The 19892-nt window shown below is 44.2% G+C and overlaps 1 protein-coding gene across 5 annotated transcripts in view; it reads left to right on the forward strand.

Moving 5' to 3' along the window:
• Positions 1 to 9018, forward strand: part of mfsd13a (major facilitator superfamily domain containing 13A) — a 112954-nt gene extending 103936 nt beyond the window's left edge. For all 5 annotated transcript variants that reach the window (XM_068053052.1, XM_068053053.1, XM_068053051.1 and 2 more), the window contains 4 exons: positions 219 to 315; positions 926 to 1097; positions 4458 to 4651; positions 5723 to 9018. In XM_068053052.1, the coding sequence (XP_067909153.1) occupies positions 219 to 315; positions 926 to 1097; positions 4458 to 4651; positions 5723 to 5976 (717 nt within the window). In that variant the 3' untranslated portion in view covers positions 5977 to 9018. The remainder of the gene's footprint in view (positions 1 to 218; positions 316 to 925; positions 1098 to 4457; positions 4652 to 5722) is intronic.
• The last annotated feature ends 10874 nt before the right edge of the window (positions 9019 to 19892 follow it).

A 19892-nucleotide genomic window follows, 5' to 3' on the forward strand; every position in this document is an offset into this window, starting at 1 on the left:
CTGTGTGCCATTACACAATGGTTAGAAGTGAATTCTGTGGAAGAGCAAGGGGGAGCTTGGGCGGAGGAGAAAGTATCTTGAATAGAATCATCATCACATTTTGAGGCAAGAAAATAGAAAAATGGCTGAAATTTGGCTATGTGGGACTTTAGTGAAGTAATAATGCATTTTTCTCTGAGATCAGCTGCTGTTAAACACTACCTTTTTTTTTTAAAAAGGTATTTCATTGCCACTTCAACAGTAATTTCTTCCCACTGTTTCTGGAGCATCTCCTATCAGACAAGATTTCACTCTCCACGGGTTCCTTTCTCCTAGGTAAGCACCGTGCATTTGATTGTAGATGATGATTGACAGGATCAGCTGTGATATTTCTCCCCCCACCCCTAAGTTGGAGTAAGTCTGTATTAGCGTTGGAGATGCCATGGGAGTTTATCTTTGTATCCAGTAACCGTGTTCTTCAGATGAATTGTTTGTGCGTTATTTGGTGAAGTAGTACAATGAAGGCAAAGATGGGTTGCAAAATCAGTTTTATCGACAACTAGGGAAGTATTGGAATAGTCAAGTCTAGAGGTCACAAAAACCTAGGTGAGGGTTTCAGCAGCAAATGCACTGAGGCAGAGGAGGCAGTGTTAGAGATGGAAGCAGGCGGTCTTAGTGGTGGTGCAGATCTGGGGTCAGAAGCTTACCTCCAGGTCAAATAGGACATGAAGATTACAAACACTTTTGTTCAGCCTCATACAGTGGCCAGGGAGAGGGATGGAGTTGGTGATTGCATAAATAGCTAACTGGGGTGAGATGGCATAGTAGGTTAGAGCAAGGCTATAGATTGTTGTTTTTCTTTCTGGCTGGAGGAGAAAACGTAGAGGAATGTTCCAAGAATGGAATAAAATGGAGGAAAAATTGAAGTATTTTTTTCTTTTTTTAGGTGCATCGTACATTGCTCCACATTTAAACAACCTTTACTTCCTGTCACTGTGCCACAGATTTGGAGTGTATATGGTTATCCGATGGTTGTTCTTCTTAAAATTGGTGCTGAGCTTGATCATGTTGCTGGCGGGACCAGATCATATCTACCTACTTTGTTTCTTCATAGCCAGGTATAGCAGCAGTTCCTATATAGAACTTGCAAAGTTGAAAACCCATTTGGTAAACCTGTTGACCCATGATCAGTAACCATTAGAAATTGTTGCTCCAGTTGCCAATGAAAAGCAACAGCATCCAATTTTAAGCAAAATTATTTAATTGTCTTGTTGAAAAGCTGAAGCAAAGGAAATTGGGAACAATCACTTGGATTCTGGCCTCCTCTTCCCCTACACTGTCCCCAAGAAGCCCCATTCAGATGCAGGATTGCTAACCCTCAAGCTTATCCCAGAAACAATTCAGATTTTAACACCTGTCTATAGATATAGATTTAAAAGAACACAATTTGTCTTCTGTACTTTAGCTATTTCTATCCAATGAACCTCTTCCAAATCCCCCTTATTCATAAAAAAAAATTTTGTGCTCATGAAACCTGGCATGAGCATTAAATTATCTGCAGCAGTGATTTGCATAATCGACTCTTCTGGTGATTCCTTGGTCACTGTTGCTCAGATGTTCCCCTCAGATGGAGCTCAGACACAACTGGTAAGGACCAAATCTAGTAAGCTATTTTCCCTCTTTGAGGTAAGGAATGTAACTTCTAAACGATTATATTTGAATTGATTATTGGAGTTGAGCATAATTTCAAAAAAGTTAATCGGCATTTTGACTATTTCCAATGGTCCACGTTTTCAAAATAGAAAATGAAACTTCACATGCTACTTTTTGCTCAGTTTTATTTATCCTCTCATAGCATTCAATTCAAATTCAATAGTACCACACTCTACTGAAAGCTGACAAACTGAAACTCTAGTCTTACTGACAAATAAAAAGAATACAACACAGTGCCAGTAAATATGCTCCCACAGCTACTATGCTAAAGTCACGAGCTACATCTCCGTATTATGGGCTCCCACGTTGCTGCTACAAAGTCATAGTCTCTGTTTCTGGTTGTGCAGTCCATGTTACTTTGATATGAGATACAGCACTGAAACAGGCCCTTCGGCCCACCGAGTCTGTGCCGACCATCAACCACCCATTTTATACTAATCCTACATTAATCCCATGTCCCCTACCACATCCCCACCTTCCCTCAATTCTCCTACCACCTACCTACATTAGGGGCAGTTTACCTATCAACCTGCAAGTCTTTGGCTGTGGGAGGAAACTGGAGCACCTGGCGGAAACCCACGCGGTCACAGGGAGAACTTGCAAACTCCGCACAGGCAGTACCCAGGACCCTGAGGCTGCTGTGCTTGCCACTGTGCCGCCCTATTACTATTACTAGGTTCTTCTATATTAACTGTTGTTCCTAGTTGTTATGGTAGCTTTTAAAGAGGTATAAGGATTGGAATCAAATAATATATTGAAAACTGATCCAAAAAAAACAACTGATTTGATCTTGAGTGACTGCTGCATTGTAGTCTGTTGGCTGTTGGATTGTTGGATCAAAAGTATATTAAATTAACAATACGTTCTTTCCTTAGTAACATGACTACAAACAAAGATGACAAATTAATTCCTTCCCATATTGTAAAATATGTTGTGGTTTGCATTTAGGAAGCATTTCTGGTCACCATTTGGTCTTGCTGTGGGGTGTATTGTAACTGATGTAACATAAAAATTCTGTGCCTTTGAAAAAGGTAAATGTTGTGACTCAGTAGTTGCTATTAATGAGCTTAGCATTGTGTTTCATTGTTTTATTACTTGACTATATGTAATTAGCATTGCCAGAAATTCATTAAAATGTCTATATCTGTTTAAAATTCCAGATTCCATTCTGGTAAACAGAAATGGAGAGTGATAAATTCAAACAATGATCCAGTTGGGCTCTTTGTATGCCCTTCAGTTATTTACTTTTAACTTTTTAGAAGTTAAATTTATCTTTATCCTCCCTGTTTCCCACCCACCACCCACTCCCAAATCAATTCAAACACTCCTCATTGCCCCCCTGAGATAATGAATCCATATTCCTCCATGTTGAACACCTCTTGGAGGAAGTACTGAGGATAGCAAGGGCGTAGAATGTACTCTGAGTGGGGGACTTCAATGTTCATCACTAAAAGTGGCATGGTAATACCACCACTAACAGCTGGCCGAGTCTTGAAGGCCATAACTGCCAGACTGAACTTATAGTAAATAGTGAGAACACCAACACGAGAGAATAACCTACTTGAACTTGTCATTGCCAATCTACCTGTTGGAGATGTGTATGTCCTTGAAAGCAATAGTAGGAGGGACCACCAAACAGTTCTCATGCTGATCCAAGTCCCCTGTTCACAGTGAGGACGTCCTCCATTGTGTCATGTGGCACTACTGTCACGTTAAATGCAGTAAAGAACAGCTCAAAACTGGGTATCCATGAGGCACTACAGTCCATCAGCAACTGCACTGTGTACCATCACGATCTGTAACCTTGTGGCCCAGCATATTCTTCATTCCTTGTGTAGAAGAGCATGCCTGGAGCAGCACCAGACTTAACTGAAAATGAGGTGCCAACCTGGTGAAACGACAACGCAAAGGACGACAAGGCAGCTAAACAGCGGAAGCAACATGCTATAGACAGAGCTAAGCAATTCCATAACCAACTGATTCAGGTCAAAGCTCTCCAATCCTGTCACATCCAGCCATGAATGGTGGTGGGCCGTTAAGCAGCTAACAGGGGGACGATGCACCATGAACTTCCCACCTCAATGATGGCAGAGCTGCTCATGAGTGCAAACAGACGAGGCTGAAGTGTGTGCAACCATCTTCAGCCAGAAGTGCCGAGTGGATGATCCATCTCCTCCTTTTATGGTCCCCACCACCACTGATGCCAGTACAACGAATAGACTGGCATTTATATAGTGCTTTTCACCACCTTGTTATGGCCTTAAGTTCTTTACAACCAAATATTACAAGCGCAACTGTACTTCTAGAGGTAATTAATTGGCTGTGCAGCTCTTTGGGATGTCCTGAGGCTCTTAAAGATGCTATATAAATACAAGGTAGTTTGTTCATTTATACATGTTTTGGAAATGTATAGACGTGTCACATTTTTAAAAGGTTGCAAAAAGGAAACTGCACATTGTTCCTCAGTTTCGTATCATAACATGGATTTGAGATCCATTTCCATCCCTTTTTTATGTGCACTTGTTCTAGTTGAATGGATAGTCACTTTTTATTTCCATGAATTGGCATCAAATTGTATGTTGCTCAGTGCTGCTCAGTTGAAATATTCCTATTTTATATATGCGGTTGCAAGTTTGATGGTTCCCTTAGCACCAGACAGAAGTATCATTTTTTTTTTCCAACTTCAAAATCACTCCATTAATTAACTTTTTATTTTGTGATTCATCTTCCTCTAACAGATGTTTTGTGTGTGTGTCATTCTCTAGTAACCGGGTATTCACAGAGGGGACATGCAAGCTCCTGAACCTGGTCATTTCCGACCTTGTAGATGAAGATTTTGTGATGAACAAGAGGAAGCAGGCAGCATCGGCACTGCTATTTGGAATGGTTGCCTTGGTAACCAAACCTGGACAGACGTTTGCCCCATTAATCGGGACATGGCTTTTGTATGTTTACACAGGTAGCTGATTTCACAGCTATTGGGTCAGTTATTTAATCTGGAGGACTGGTGTCATCGTTTCTGACTGCTCCAACTCTCTTTACTGTACAACTACTCTTTTGCTATTTGCATAGAATGTACAGCACAGAAACAGGCCATTCAGCCCATCTGGTCTGTGCCGCTGTTAATTCTTCACACGAGTCTCTTCCCACCCTACTTCATTTAATCCTGTCAACATATCCTTCTACTCCTTTCTCCTCAAGCGTTTATCTAACTTCCCCATAAATGTGTCTATGCTTTTGGCCTCAACTATTCCTTGGAGCAAATTACACATTCCAACCACTCTGGTTGAAACAAAATGTTTCTCCTGAATTGCCCATTGGATTTATTAGTGATTTGAGCTCCTTTTTGTCAGATCATGAAGGTACAAGTTAATCCATTCTGAAACAATTTTTAGGAATGGAATAGCCAATTTCTGGCCAGCAACTGCACCTTTCTTTCCAACCCCCCCCCCCACCTCCCCTGCCCCAAAATAAACAAGAATACAGTCACAGTTTAATAAAGTAACAGTATCAGCTTTGGCTCAGTAGCAGCACTCTGGGCTGATCAGTGATTGAGGGATCACTCCCACCTCTAGAGACTGAAGCGCATAGTCATGGCTGGCACTTCAGTGCTGCATTGTTGGAGATTCCATCCTTCAGATGAGATGTTGAATTAAGGTCCTTACTGCCCTCTCTTGGGCATTAAAGATCTCGTGGCACTATTCGAGCAGGGGGCTTTCCCTGGTGTCTTGGACAACACTTATCCCTCAAATGCTGGTTGGAGACCTTGCAGTTGATTTTGTTCTAGGCTGCCACCCACCCGAAAACTGACTGGATCAGGTTGACTGTCCATTCACACCTACCCAAATTTACTCCCCATTGAAGTTATAGGAAAGTGAAACCAGGCAGGGTATAAAGCTGACTGCTGATCGGGTTCTGTCAGTTTCCCACAGAAGGGTTATGATAAAATTACCTCTTGAGAGTATTTCTTCTTGTATCGCTTTTCTATTTGTTTCTATTTTTCTCAGTGATCTCTGATTTTGTTTTTCAGGGTATGACATTTTTCAGCATGATGCACTACGTGATATCGTGAGCACAAAGCCAGTGGTGGGGCCAAACGTAGCCTGGATCACGGCAATCCGCCACGGGTGCTTCTACCTGTTAGTCTTCATTCCCATCACGTGTGCTGTGCTGCAGCTTCTAGCCTGGTCTCAGTTCAGCCTCCATGGTAAAAGACTCCAGACAATAAAATCATTGAGGCAGAGCACATTTCAGGAGGGCCTACAGGACATTAAAGCGGTTTAGGTCACCACCCTGAATCTATAGGAGCCAGCAAGGTCTGCCATTTCTAGTAGATTAGACGTAACTTTTTTTAATGACTGTCACTTCAGTTCAGGATATGGAATCCTCCACCTTCATTGGACCAACATTTGTTTTTGTGTAGATGTGACCTTCTGGAGACCTCGTTGATGTAGCAAGTTCTATGTGTTTTACAACTAATGGTTAATAAGCTCCTTGTGCCTAACAAATTTTTTTACTTGACTTTTTATGGTTCACTGGAGGGGACCACACCAGACTTTGAAGCCTAGGATATGTTTTTAGAACCTTTTGGTTGAGTGCACAAGGTCTTAAGATTTGCAGAGTTTGTTATCCCTTATCATGCCATGAGATTCAGCAGAATGTAATTCCACTATCAATCCATCACTCTTGGAGCCAACTATTTGCATGTGTGTTTTTGAATTTGGATTGAACTGAAGATTGGCGTTGTCACGTTGATTTTTGTATCCCACTCAGCGTTCACATTGAGTGACGTTCTATAACATCAACATACTGCAGTTGTGTGCACTGGCTGATACAGTGGGTTAGGTATTGGTCTTTCACCTCTTGGAGCTGGGTTCAAATTCCACCCAAATCAAAGCCACACTGCTGTCTGTTTCCAGTTCCAAGTGGGCATAAGCCTTAAGCACCAAACTTCTCAATTTGGCGTTAAATTAGCAGTTTCATTGAGGCTACAGGATGGCTGGTGTAAGAAATAGCAGAATGCCACAATAGTGCAGTATGGTGGCTGTGGCACATTGTTGGAGCAGTGAAGAGGGAGCTTTATCTTGAATCTAACCATGTTGTACCTAATCTGGGAGTCAGTGCTTACTGCTAACACTTAATGTCCACAATGGGAAATTTTCCATTCCACTGCATTAACAACCCTCACCTGCATGAGAAATGGAATTCACTAGAGGAAAAATAGAGGCAGTGGGAGTGAGACAAAATTGGATCTGTTTCAGTGGCTTTGGCGAAGTTTGTATAGAGCAGCACAACGGAGAAGGACCTGGTAATGAGATCTCTTGAGCAGTCAGCATCATAGGGGCCAATTGCCCAAAGTGTGCCAGTAATTTCTTCATACCAGACTGTGAACAGTCATTGTAGCTGTCTGCTGTACACCAAGAAATTCTGCTTTTGCCAGTTTTACACCCGCAGAAGTTGGCAACTTCCGCCTTGTGTAATGGAGGCTCTTGGTGAGTAGAGGAAGGTTTATAGGTATCGTACTTGACCATATTAATTTATAAAGAGGTCACAGATCATCTGGCATTGTAATACGTGTTTAATAATGTGCAAACTGAAACCTGAAGGGAGTCCCGTATGGTTTATTTTATGTGCAACTGGAGGCATTGGTTTGTTGAAATAAGTCTTGAATAATATATTTCACTCACTTGTGGATCTTAAACCAACTTAATTCGTCCAGCTTTTATTGTAAATTGTGCTTAAAAATCATTTGAGTTTCTTTTGTAAAGCTTTGAATGCCTAATTACAATCAGTAATAGCACAGTAAATTAACATCACCAGAGATGCCAATTGTATTTGGAAAGACTTGCATAAATTATTTTTCAAATAAATACATTTATAGATTCTTGCATATATTTATTTTCCAGAGAATTTTTTCCTTTATTAGTCCTGGGCTTTTCTCCTTTTCTTTTTTGTCTCTCCCAGGAGATTATTTGGCTGGAGGGTGGAACCTGGAGCAGAGAAATAGCTAGTTATGCTCCAGCCATCATGAATGTGGGGCAGGCTTGACAGATCAGCAAGTCTTCTCCTGTCAGTCACTCAGTTTTGTATGTTCATCACTCATTTTAATAGTTCTTCAGGTAGTTGGATTCCTGTTTTTTCTGTCTTTTCTGTGACAATGTAAATCATATCAGGTTTTGGAGGTAGTGCAGAGAAAAAACAAGTTCATGTATTTTGACTGAGGTTGCATCAGGTCTTGAATAACTTGCCTTGTGCAACAGCTTCAACTTAGAAAATAAGATTTATTTTTGCTTATTGCTCCCTTGATGCTTCCTTTTAGTAATATAGCATTTTTCACTAGCCTAATGCCACCACTTTCCCCAGCTTAGATGATGGGCAGGATGCTCTCTCTCCCAGGCTGCCAGTGCTGCTGCAAAGTCAGTTATTAGAATGTGTACGAGACTCTCCCACTCTGACTGTGGGGAAATGCCAGGCCAACAGTCAGCTCCTCCCAACAGCATCAGACTGGGAACTTGCAGCAGTGGATCTGCCTCAACCCTCTCTGTGGTACAGTCCAGTGGACCTCACTGTGTACTATGTTGACTTGGAGTATCTAGTTTTTCCATTTGCAGCTGTATGTCTGAGATGAAATTCCCAAGCAGTGATCCTGACTTTTATATTGCATCCACTTCCAAGCTGTTAAATATCATTGTAACTTCTCCCACTCTCCAGGTTTGCTTCCATTCTCCAGTACAGGGGCTAATGGGTGGCCATCTTCCAGCCTTGTAGCAAATTGCTGGAGGGCCCGGGCGATCACTGCTGACTTTTATTTGAGCCTGCTTTTACATGACCAACCCTAGTATCGGTGCATAGTTAGATGCCAAAGTTGTCGCGTGAATTAAGAATTGGTCCCCGACCTGATTCTGGAGCGCAGGAGTCACATTCCGGTGCTGACATTGGGTTTCTGTGTATGCAACAAATGTCCTGCTTCAGACCAATTTGCAGGGTAAATGTTTCTTCCTGATCAGATGTTCCTTCCCATGGATTGCAGCAGTAACATTGTACTTTACATTACTGTGTACACTGGCTCAAAGGTATTGCTGTTAAATCCGCTGTTGGATTCTGAAAAAGAAATCAAATATAGAATATTTAATTATGTTTGTGTGTTGAGGTATGAAATGAGATGAAGACTTTTGTGAAATGAGTCATTGATCTGCTTTTAAGTTGTAGTTTAAGTTTAAGCCAGGACTTTTCATTATATATTAAATGCTTACAGTATTTTGAAGACCTTTGAAATATTAATTAATTGACCAGCAACAAAATAAAAGGCTTGTTTGTTTCAAAACATTTAAATTTGCTTGGTTTCTATGTCATCTTTGACTTGCTGTTTTGTTTTTTAAGAAGCAAATTATCTGAAAGAGGGGTTGATCCCTTCTTTGCCTTGAGTGGGTTGAATTAGCTAAGTTTAAAAATTTGAATGAAATTCTGCAGCAGCTTCTCACTGGCTGAATCTGCTTTTGTGCCATTTCTGTTCTGCCCATTCTTATATGTTTGATATTCGCTGATGGCAGTGTTGAGAAAAAGACTGCAACTTAAACTTCTCTTCCTCTCTAAACTTGAGATACCTTGGATTTCAAAAAAAACTTAATCATTTTTTTTTCTGTGCCGTACAAAAATTGCATTTTGTGAAACTAATTCTAAAGTTACTTTTCAGAAATTATTTCCTGTCTGACACAGATTTTCACACATTGACATATCCGCTGTAACCTCTCCAAGGGTGAACACTTTTGCAGATTCATGGCAACCTCTTTGACTTGTTTTTATATTCGTTCCTGGGATGTGGGCGGCATTGGCGAGGCCAGCATTTATTGCCCTTGAGAAGGTGGTGGTGAGCTGCCTTCTTGAATGCTGCAGTCCATGTGGGGTAAGTACACCTATAGTGCTGTTAGTAAGGGAGTTCCAGGATTTTGACCCAGCGACAGTGAAGGAACGGCGATTTAGTTCCAAGTCAGGATGGTGTGTGACTTGGAGGGGAACTTGCAGGTGGTGGTGTTCCCATGCATCTGTTACCCTTGACCTTCTAGGTGGTAGAGGTTGCGGGTTTGGAAGGTGCTGTCGAAGGAGTCCTGGTGCATTGCTGCAATGCATCTTGTAGATGGTACACACTGCTGCCACTGTGCGTTGGTGGTGGAGGGAGTGAATGTTTGTTTGTGGATGGGGTGCCAATCAAGCGGGCTGCTTTGTCCTGGATGGTGTCGAGTTTCTTGATTGTTGTTGGAGCTGCACCCATCCAGGCAAGTGGAAAATATTCCATCACACTCCTGACTTGTGCCTTGTAGATGGTGGACTGGCTTTGGGGAGTCAGGAGGTGAGTTACTCGCGGCAGGATTCCTAGCCTCTGACCTGCTCTTGTAGCCACGGTATTTATCTGGCTACTCCAGTTCAGTTTCTGGTCAATGGTAACCTCTCCCCCCTAGGATGTTGATAGTGGGGGATTCAGCGATGTTAATGCCATTGAATGTCAAGGGGAGATGGTTAGATTCTCTCTTGTTTGAGAAAGTCATTGCCTGCCACATATCAGCCCAAGCCTGGATATTGTCCAGGTCTTGCTGCATTTCTACACAGACTGCTTCAGTATTTGAGGAGTCGCAAATGGTGCTGAACATTGTGCAATCTTCAGCAAACATCCCACTTCTGACCTTATGATTGAAGGAAGATTATTGATGAAGCAGCTGAAGATAGTTGTACTTAGAACACTACCCTGAGGAACTCCTACAGTGATGCCCTGGAGCTGAGATGATTGAACTCCAACAACCAAGACCATCTTCCATTCCGCTAGGGACGACTCCAACCAGCGGAGAGTTTTCCCCCTGATTCCCATTGACTGCAGATTTGCTAGGGCTCCTTAATGCCATACTCAGTCAAGTGCTACCTTGATGTCAAGGGCAATCACTCTCTCACCTCACCTCGAGTTCAGCTCTTTTGTCCATGTTTGAACCAAGGCTGTAATGAGGTCAGGAGCTGAGGGGCCCTGGCGGAACCCAAACTGAACGTCTGCGAGCAGATTATTGCTAAGCAAGTGCTGCTTGATAGCACTATCGATGACCCCTTCCATCACTTTACTGATGATCGAGAGTAGACTGATGAGGCAGTAATTGGCCAGGTTGGATTTGTCCTGCTTTTTGTGCACAGGACATACCTGGGCAATTTTCCACATTGCCGGATAGATGCTAGTGTTGTCGCTGTGCTGGAACAGCTTGGTTAGGGGTGTGGCAAGTTCTGGAGTATTGGAGGTAGATACACTGGAGTCTGAGTCAGCCTTGCCTGATATCCACACATGCATACTTTCCAGTGGATTACACAGATTAGGAATTAGGAAAAAAAAGAATTTACATTTATTTATCAGGAAATCTCAAAATGCTTTATATTCATCAAAGTGTAATCACTATTGCTATCCTGTTAAGGGTAGGCGGTGGCATAGTGTTATTGTCACTGGACTAGTAACCCAGAAACCCAGGGTAATTCTCTGGGGACATGGGTTCGAATCCCACGAAAGCAGAAGGTGGAATTTGAATTTAATTAATAATTGAAAGCTAGTCTAATGATGGCCATGAGACCATTGTCGATTGTTGTAAAAATCCATCTGGTTCACTAATACCCTTTAGGGAAGGAAATCTGCTGTCCTTACCTGGTCTGGCCTACATGTGACTCCAGACCCACAGCAATGTGGTTAACTCTTAGATGCCCCCTGAAATGGCCTAGCAAGCCACTCAGTTGTACCTAACCGCTACGAAGTCAATAAAAAGGAATGAAACCGGATGGACCACCCGGCATCGACCTAGGCACTGGAAACGACAACGGCAAACCCAGCCCTGTCGATCCTGCAAAGTCCTCCTTACTAACATCTGAGGGCTTGTGCCAAAGTTGGGAGAGCTGTCCCACAGACTAGTCAAGCAACAGCCTGACATAGTCATACTCACGGAATCATACCTTACAGACACTGCCATCACCATCCCCGGGTATGTCCTGTCCCACCGCAGGACAGACCCACCAGAGGTGGTGGCATAATGGTATAAAGTAGGGAGGGAGTTGCCCTGGGAGTCCTCAACATTGACTCCGGACCCCATGAAGTCTCATTGCATCAGGTCAAACATGGGCAAGGTAACCTCCTACTGATTACCACCTACCGTCCTCCCTCAGCTGATGAGTCAGTACTCCTCCATGTTGAACACCACTTGGAGGAAGCATTGAGGGTGGCAAGGGCACAAAATGTACTCTGGGTGGGGGACGTCAATGTCCATCACCAAGAGTGGCTCGGTAGCACCACTACTGACCGAGCTGGCTGAGTCGTAAAGGACATAGCTGCTAGACTGGGTCTGTGGCAGGTGGTGGGGGAACCAACATGAGGGAAAAACATACTTGACCTCGTCCTCACCAATCTGCCTGCCGCAGGTGCTTCTGTCCATGACAGTATTGGTAGGAGTGACCACCGCACAGTCCTTGTGGAGACCACGTCCCGCCTTCACATTGAGGATACCGTCCATCGTGTTGTGTGGCACTATCATCATGCTAAATGGGATAGATTTCGAACAGATCTAGCACTGCAAAACTGGGCATCCATGAGGCGCTGTGGGCCATCAGCAGCAACAGAGTTGTACTCAACCACAATCTATAACCTCATGGCCCAGCATATCCCCCACTCTACCATTACCACCAAGCCAGGAGACCAACCCTGGTTCAATGAAGAGTGCAGGAGGGCATGCCAGGAGCAGCACCAGGCATACCTCAAAATGAGGTGTCAACATGGTGAAGCTACAGCAGAGGACTACTTGCATGCCAAACTGCGATAGACAGAGCTAAGCGATCCCATAACCAACGGGTCAGATCTAAGCTCTGCAGTCCTGCCACATCCAGCCGTGAATGGTGGTGGACAATTAAACAACTAACTGGAGGAGGTGGCTCCACAAATATCCCCATCCTCAATGATGGGGAAGCCCAGCACATTAGTGCGAAAGATAAGGCTGAGGCATTTGCAACAATCTTCAGCCAGAAGTGCCAAGTTCATGATCCATCTCGGCCTCCTGCGGAAGTCCCCAGCATCGCAGATGCCAGACTTCAGCCAATTCGATTCACTCCGCGTGATATCAAGAAACGACTGAAGGCTCGGGATACTGCAAAGGCTATGGGCCCTGACAATATTCCGGCAATAGTACTGAAGACCTGTGCTCCAGAACTTGCCGCGCCCCTAGCCAAGCTGTTCCAGTATAGCTACAACACTGGCAGCTACCCTACAATGTGGAAAATTGCCCAGGTATGTCCTGTCCACAAGAAGCAGGACAAATCCAACCCGGCCAATTACTGCCCCATCAGCCTACTCTCAATCATCAGTAAAGTGATGGAAGGTGTCATCAACAGTGCCATCAAGCGGCACTTGCTTAGCAATAACCTGCTCAGTGACGCTCAGTTTGGGTTCCGCCAGGGCCACTCAGCTCCTGACCTCATTACAGCCTTGGTTCAAACATGGATAAAAGAGCTGAACTCAAGAGGTGAGGTGAGAGTGACTGCCCTTGACATCAAGGCAGCATTTGACTGAGTATGGCATCAAGGAGACCTAGCAAAACTGGAGTCAATGGGAGTTGGGGGGAAAACACTCTGCTGGCTGGAATCATATCTAGCTCAAAGGAAGATGGTTGTTGTTGTTGGAGGTCAATCATCTGAGTTCCAGGACATCACTGCAGGAGTTCCTCAGGGTAGTGTCCTAGGCCCAACCATTTTCAGCTGCTTCATCAATGACCTTCCTTCAATCATAAGGTCAGAAGTGGGGATGTTTGTGGATGATTGCACAATGTTCAGCACCATTTGTGTCTCCTCAGATTCTGAAGCAGTCTGTGTAGAAATGCAGCAGTACCTGGACAATATCCAGGCTTGGGCTGATAAGTGGCAAGTGACATTCATGCCACACAAGTGCCAGGCAATGACCATCTCCAGCAAGAGAGAATCTAACCATCTCCCCTTGATATTCAACGGCATTACCATGGCTGAATCCCCCACTATCAACATCCTAGAGGTTACCATTGACCAGAAACTGAACTGGAGTAGCCATATAAATACTGTGGCTACAAGAGCAGGTCAGAGGCTAGGAATCCTGAGGCGAGTAACTCACCACCTGACTCCCCAAAGCCTGTCCACCATCTACAAGGCACAAGTCAGGAGTGTGATGGAATACTCTCCACTTGCCTGGATGGGTGCTGCTCCAACAACACTCAAGAAGCTCAACACCATCCAGGACAAAGCAGCCCGCTTGATTGGCACCCCATCTACAAACATTCACTCCCTCCCACCGACGCACAGTGGCAGCAGTGTGTACCATCTACAAGATGCACTGTAGTAATGCACCAAGGCTCCTTAGACAGCACCTTCCAAACCCACGACCTCTACCAACTAGAAGGACAAGGGCAGCAAATACATGGGAACACCACCATCTGCAAGTTCCCCTCCAAGTGTCACACCATCCTGACTTGGAACTATATCGACGTTTCTTCACTGTTGCTGGGTCAAAATCCTGGAACTCCATTCCTAACAGCACTGTGGGTATACCTATCCAAATAGACTGCAGAGGTTTAAGAAGGCAGCTCACCACCACCTTCTCAAGGGCAATTAGGGATGGGCAATAAATGCTGGCCTGGCCAGTGACGCCCACATCCCATGAATGAATGAAAAAAAACTATTGGGTTAACAAATGTTGTAGCTACAATGTGCACAGCAAGGTCCCAAATATAGTAACAATGTGAATTAACACTTTTTTGATAGTGTTGCGGCAATTCCCTGTCCTTCAGAAAGACTTTAAAGATACATGTTCTAACTGAACAGGCAGAGATAGGACATGGTTATAGAAACATATGGTGTTGGAGGAGCCCATTTTTGCTGTCCCTCTGAAAGAGCGAGCCCCTGCTCTTCCCCCTCCCCCCCCCCCCCCCTCCCAATTGCATGTGTTGGCTCTTTGAAAGAGTTATCGAATTAGTCCCACTCACTTGCTTTTTCCCAATGCCCTCCAGTTTTTTCCCTTTCAAACATATATCCAATTTCCTTTGAAAAGTTGCTGTTGAATCTACTTCCACCACCCCTTCTGGCAGTGCATTCATGATTATAACTCGCTCAGCAAAGAAAAATTTCTACGTCACCACTTTGGTTCTTTTACCAATTATCTTAGATCTGTGTCTTCCTGCCAGTGGAAACTGTTTCTCCTTGTTTATCCATACCCTCTGTTCAATCTCCCCGTTCCTTTTCTGCTTTAAGGAGAACAATCCCGCCTTCTCTAGTTTTTCTACCCAATTGAAGTTCCTCAATCCCAGTACCATTCTAGTAAATGTCCTTCCACCCTTGCCAAGTCTTCAATATTTTGGTTGACGTGTGATGCCAGAATTAGGCATGATACTCGAGGTTTAGTGTCTCAGCCAAGGTATAGCCTCTTCAACAATGCAACATTCCCTCCATTGCCATTGAAATGTCTGTTTAAATTAAGTGTTAAATCCTGGGGTGAGATTTGAATGCATAATGTTCAGGCTTGGAGGCAAGAGTGCTATCAGCTGAGCCAAACTCTGAAAATAGTGGCCATTTTCCTCTTTCCCTGCTGTCCTCTCCTCCATATGAAGTATAGAACTCAACTATAACGTGCCCACCTCTGTTTTGACTGAGTGAATTCAGCACAGAACAGGGATTAAGCTGAGACCTTCCGGATTTGCTTAGCGCGGTAATGTATTGTGCGGAGCTGTTGTCACCTTTTCATTGTGCTCCTGTAAAAGCAGATAACTGATATCAAACTCTGTACTGATAACAGGATTCTGTATACACATTCTGGAAAGTTGAACTCAATGAAAGATGATGGACACAGAGCAAACAATCCATTTAGGTGAGGTGTCGTCTCTTGGTGCACCTTTGCTGATGGCTGTGAAGGCCAATCCTCGAAGCAGGTTCTGCCACAAGAGCTGCACGTGAAGCTGCCACGTGACGCTGAGAGTTGTTTTTGACGTTGGCACCTGTTGTCAAGCTGCTGTAGCAACTGATCATTGTGGTAGTGCACAGGATGTGTCGCCATTTCCCTCTTTCACCAGCTAGTGACTCCCAGGTGCGATAGTCGACATTTAGGGCCTTCACGTCATGCTTGAAAGCATCCTTGAAGAGGAGCTTTGGGTGCTCCACTGGTCATCTGGCCCCGGCTACCTCACCATGCAGAAGGTCCTTGGGTATGCGACAATCTTCTATCCTGCAGACGTGTCTGATCCACTGAAGCCGCCTCTGATTAGTGCCAACACGATTTTGTCCTCCTAGGATATACCCATAATGCGCTGCAGACACTGAAGATGTAAGTGATTTGAGTTTCTTTTCCTGGTAGCTGTAAGTTGCTCAAGTTTCACAGCCATACAGCAAGGTGCAGAGAATACAAGTCTTATAAACCATCAGCTTAGTATTAAGGGTCAGCTTGGTGGTATTCCAAAGCACGTTTTGCAAGTTGGCCAAAGGTGGTACCTGCTTTCCCTATGCATGTATGGAGCTCTGCATCAAGGGACAGATTGTCTGTCACCGTGGACCAAAGGTAGCAGAATTTGCTAACCACTTCCAGTAGGGTGTTTAGTGTGATCAGGGCAGAGGTGCAACATCTTGTCCCATAATCACTGTTTTCTAGACATTCATAGTCAAGGAGAACAAGTTACAGGCATAAGAGAGACAGTCCATGAGTCTTTGGAACTGAGTTTCTGTGTGAGTGACTAGCGCATCATCATCAGCGTAGAGGAGTTCTTTGATCAGGATGTGATGTGTTTTTGTCTTCGCTTTCAGCCTTGATAAATTGTTGAACTTGCAGTCTGACCTCATGAGCAAGTAGACTCCTTCTGTATATGCAGGGAAAGCGAAGGTCAGGAGCATGGAGAAGATGCCAAACAGAGTGAGGGCTAGGACACAACCTTGTTTCACTCCATTCTTCACTCTGAAACTGTTGGAAGTGGAGCCGTCAAACTGTACAGTACAGTGCATGCTATCATGGACGGAGCAGAACCCCAGTAAAATATTTGAGTTAATGCGTGAAGGATTAGTCATGGTGAACTGGAAGGTTTATATTTTCATCATGTTCTCCATTAGTACTTAATCAAGCTTTTCTCTATTAAAATTGAAATGTTAAAAGCACAGTGCGGTGCTCATGGAATGTGGGAATGCCTGCTCCAAATACAATCTATGCCATGTACAGAATTATATCTTTGTAATTATTCTGCCATAAATTGCATGACAACAGTGTGTACAGTTTTGTAGGGTGTGTGCTGTACATTTGGCTTCTTTGACACTGTAATTTGTGTTCATTGGTACTGAATTAGGGGAAGTTTGGGCGATTGTGTGTTCACGCTCGCTCTTTATGAACTGGGTTAAGACTCGGCAAACTCATTTTACTAAGAGTGAGTGGAAGCTTTCATGCCATCAGTGGACTGGATTCAAACTTGGGAGAAAGGAAAGTTTGTTTTACCCAAACAGTTTCCTAGATTTGAAAAATGTTAAGCTTAATAGATATGCTGATGGACTAAATTTGCCCTATTATCAATTTGTAGATGTATTGTTTTAATTCTTCCACCCCCCCCCCCAATCACCATTAGATAAAGGAATAGAAACAAAACAAATGTACAAAATCCTGTCTTTTAGTAGGGTATAATTTGCTTTTGGTTCTGGCATGGGGGAGGGGAAAGTGTGTGTGGGAAACTATCTTTGTGCTCCAATTTACTCCCCTCCTTGCAAAAGCACTGGTTTATGTTGGGGTACAGTTCTGCAAACAACAGCTTTTTGAGACCTTGCCCCAATGCTCATTCCTCTATCTTGAGCCAGACTGCATCTGCTGATGGGTTGTTTTAACTGTGTTGCTGCCCAAAATCCATTCTTCTGGATTTATCAGCAGAAATGACTGGATAGTGATGGGCACTAATCATGACTGATTTTTCTCCTCACGGGACCAGGCGGTGCTCAGATGAGTCATAGTGCTTCTATTTTGGATCAAATTGAGATCAGCCTTCCTCCTCTTTGGCCTCCTCATCTCGAGAGACAATGGGTAAGCGCCTGGAGGTGGTCAGTGGTGTGTGAAGTAGCACCTGGAGTGGCTATAAAGGCCAATTCTGGAGTGACAGGCTCTTCCACAGGTGCTGCAGAAAAATTTGTTTGTCGGGGCTGTTACACAGTTGGCTCTCCCCTTGCGCTTCTGTCTTTTTTCCTGCCAACTGCTAAGTCTCTTCGACTCGCCACACTTTAGCCCCGCCTTTATGGCTGCCCGCCAGCTCTGGCGAACGCTGGCAACTGACTCCCACGACTTGTGATCAATGTCACAGGACTTCATGTCGCGTTTGCAGACGTCTTTAAAGCGGAGACATGGACGGCCGGTAGGTCTGATACCAGTGGCGAGCTTGCTGTACAATGTGTCTTTGGGGATCCTGCCATCTTCCATGCAGCTCACATGGCCAAGCCATCTCAAGCGTCGCTGACTCGGTAGCGTGGATAAGCTGGGAATGTTGGCCGCCTCGAGGACTTCTGTGTTGGAGATACGGTCCTGCCACCTGATGCCAAGTATTCTCCGGAGGCAGCAAAGATGGAATGAATTGAGACGTCGCTCTTGGCTGACATACGTTGTCCAGGCCTCGCTGCCATAGAGCAAGGTACTGAGGACACAGGCTTGATACACTCGGACTTTTGTGTTCCGTGTCAGTGCGCCATTTTCCCACACTCTCTTGGCCAGTCTGGACATGGCAGTGGAAGCCTTTCCCATGCGCTTGTTGATTTCTGCAGCTAGAGACAGGTTACTGGTGATAGTTGAGCCTAGGTAGGTGAACTCTTGAACCACTTCCAGAGCGTGGTCGCCAATATTGATGGATGGAGCATTTCTGATGTCCGCCCATGATGTTCGTTTTCTTGAGGCTGATGGTTAGGCCAAATTCGTTGCAGGCAGCCGCAAACCTGTCTGAGACTCTGCAGACACTCTTCAGTGTGAGATGTTAAAGCAGCATCGTCAGCAAAGAGGAGTTCCCTGATGAGGACTTTCCGTACTTTGGTCTTCGCTCTTAGATGGGCAAGGTTGAACAACCTGCCCCCTGATCTTGTGTGGAGGAAAATTCCTTCTTCTGAAGACTTGAACACATGTGAGAGCAGCAGGGAGAAAAAAATCCCAAGAAGTGTGGGTGCGAGAACACAGCCTACTCATACCAAAGATCAGCCTACTCATACCAAAATGACGATTATAGATGGTCCCTCAGGTCTAAGTTTTATGTTACGTCTTGGGAGATTATTTGGCTGCTGGTGGATGGAGTGTTACTGGGAATCATGATGCTCAGTTGCACAATGATTGGGTTCGATGGACCACCTAGCCTTTTACTACAGTTATTTTTGTATTTGTACATAATTTAATGTGGCTCATCAGTAGTGTTGCAGTTGTGTTCTCAATTTTGGTTGGATGTGTTCCTGGAGTTTTCATGACATGACCTGCTGTGACTCATCCTGTCCCACACTCCTGCCATTGGCCCATCCTTCAGGCGCACTGCCTTTCCCCAGCCAATTAGAAAGGGAACAGACTTTGTCCAACTGGATTAATCTTGACTGTTAATGAAACAACCTTATTTCTTCTCCATCTCCAATATTTTTGTGACTAATTAATGAAGTGTTCAAAGAAAATGAACAAGACACAATTTTTTATTATTGCCCCTGGGATGTTTCTCCTGTGTTGCTCACAACAGTCCCCTGTTGATTGATCTTCCATTCCTGGAGCCTCCAGTACAATCTTCAAAGGTTGGCAACCCTAGATGCATTGGATAATGTGATTTCCCCTCTGCACCTATTAACACATTTTACACTTGGTTTAATCACTTTGGACTTTCATTTCAGCAAAATAAATTCAAGTTATTTGTTTTAAGAACACATATATTCTATTGGGCCACATAACAGTTCAAATAAGCTTTCTGAGCCATTGAGGGCCCTGGGATCAATTGTCCAATCTCTGCTGCGTTAGCTGATGTCTAATGAACCAGAAGTAGAGGCACTACAATTAGCTGCAGCACAATTGGGCTAGGGAAGAGTAAAATCAGCTAAGGTTCCAGTTCCTGATTGCTATACAGCAACCTGGCCTGGGGTATACATTGTAAGACCTATTCGTATCAGGTGAAGACAGGATCAGGCTCCCCTTTGTGCATCTGCAGGATGCCCAA

This window comes from Heterodontus francisci, chromosome 20 (assembly GCF_036365525.1).
Source record: "Heterodontus francisci isolate sHetFra1 chromosome 20, sHetFra1.hap1, whole genome shotgun sequence".
Lineage (NCBI taxonomy): Eukaryota > Metazoa > Chordata > Chondrichthyes > Heterodontiformes > Heterodontidae > Heterodontus > Heterodontus francisci.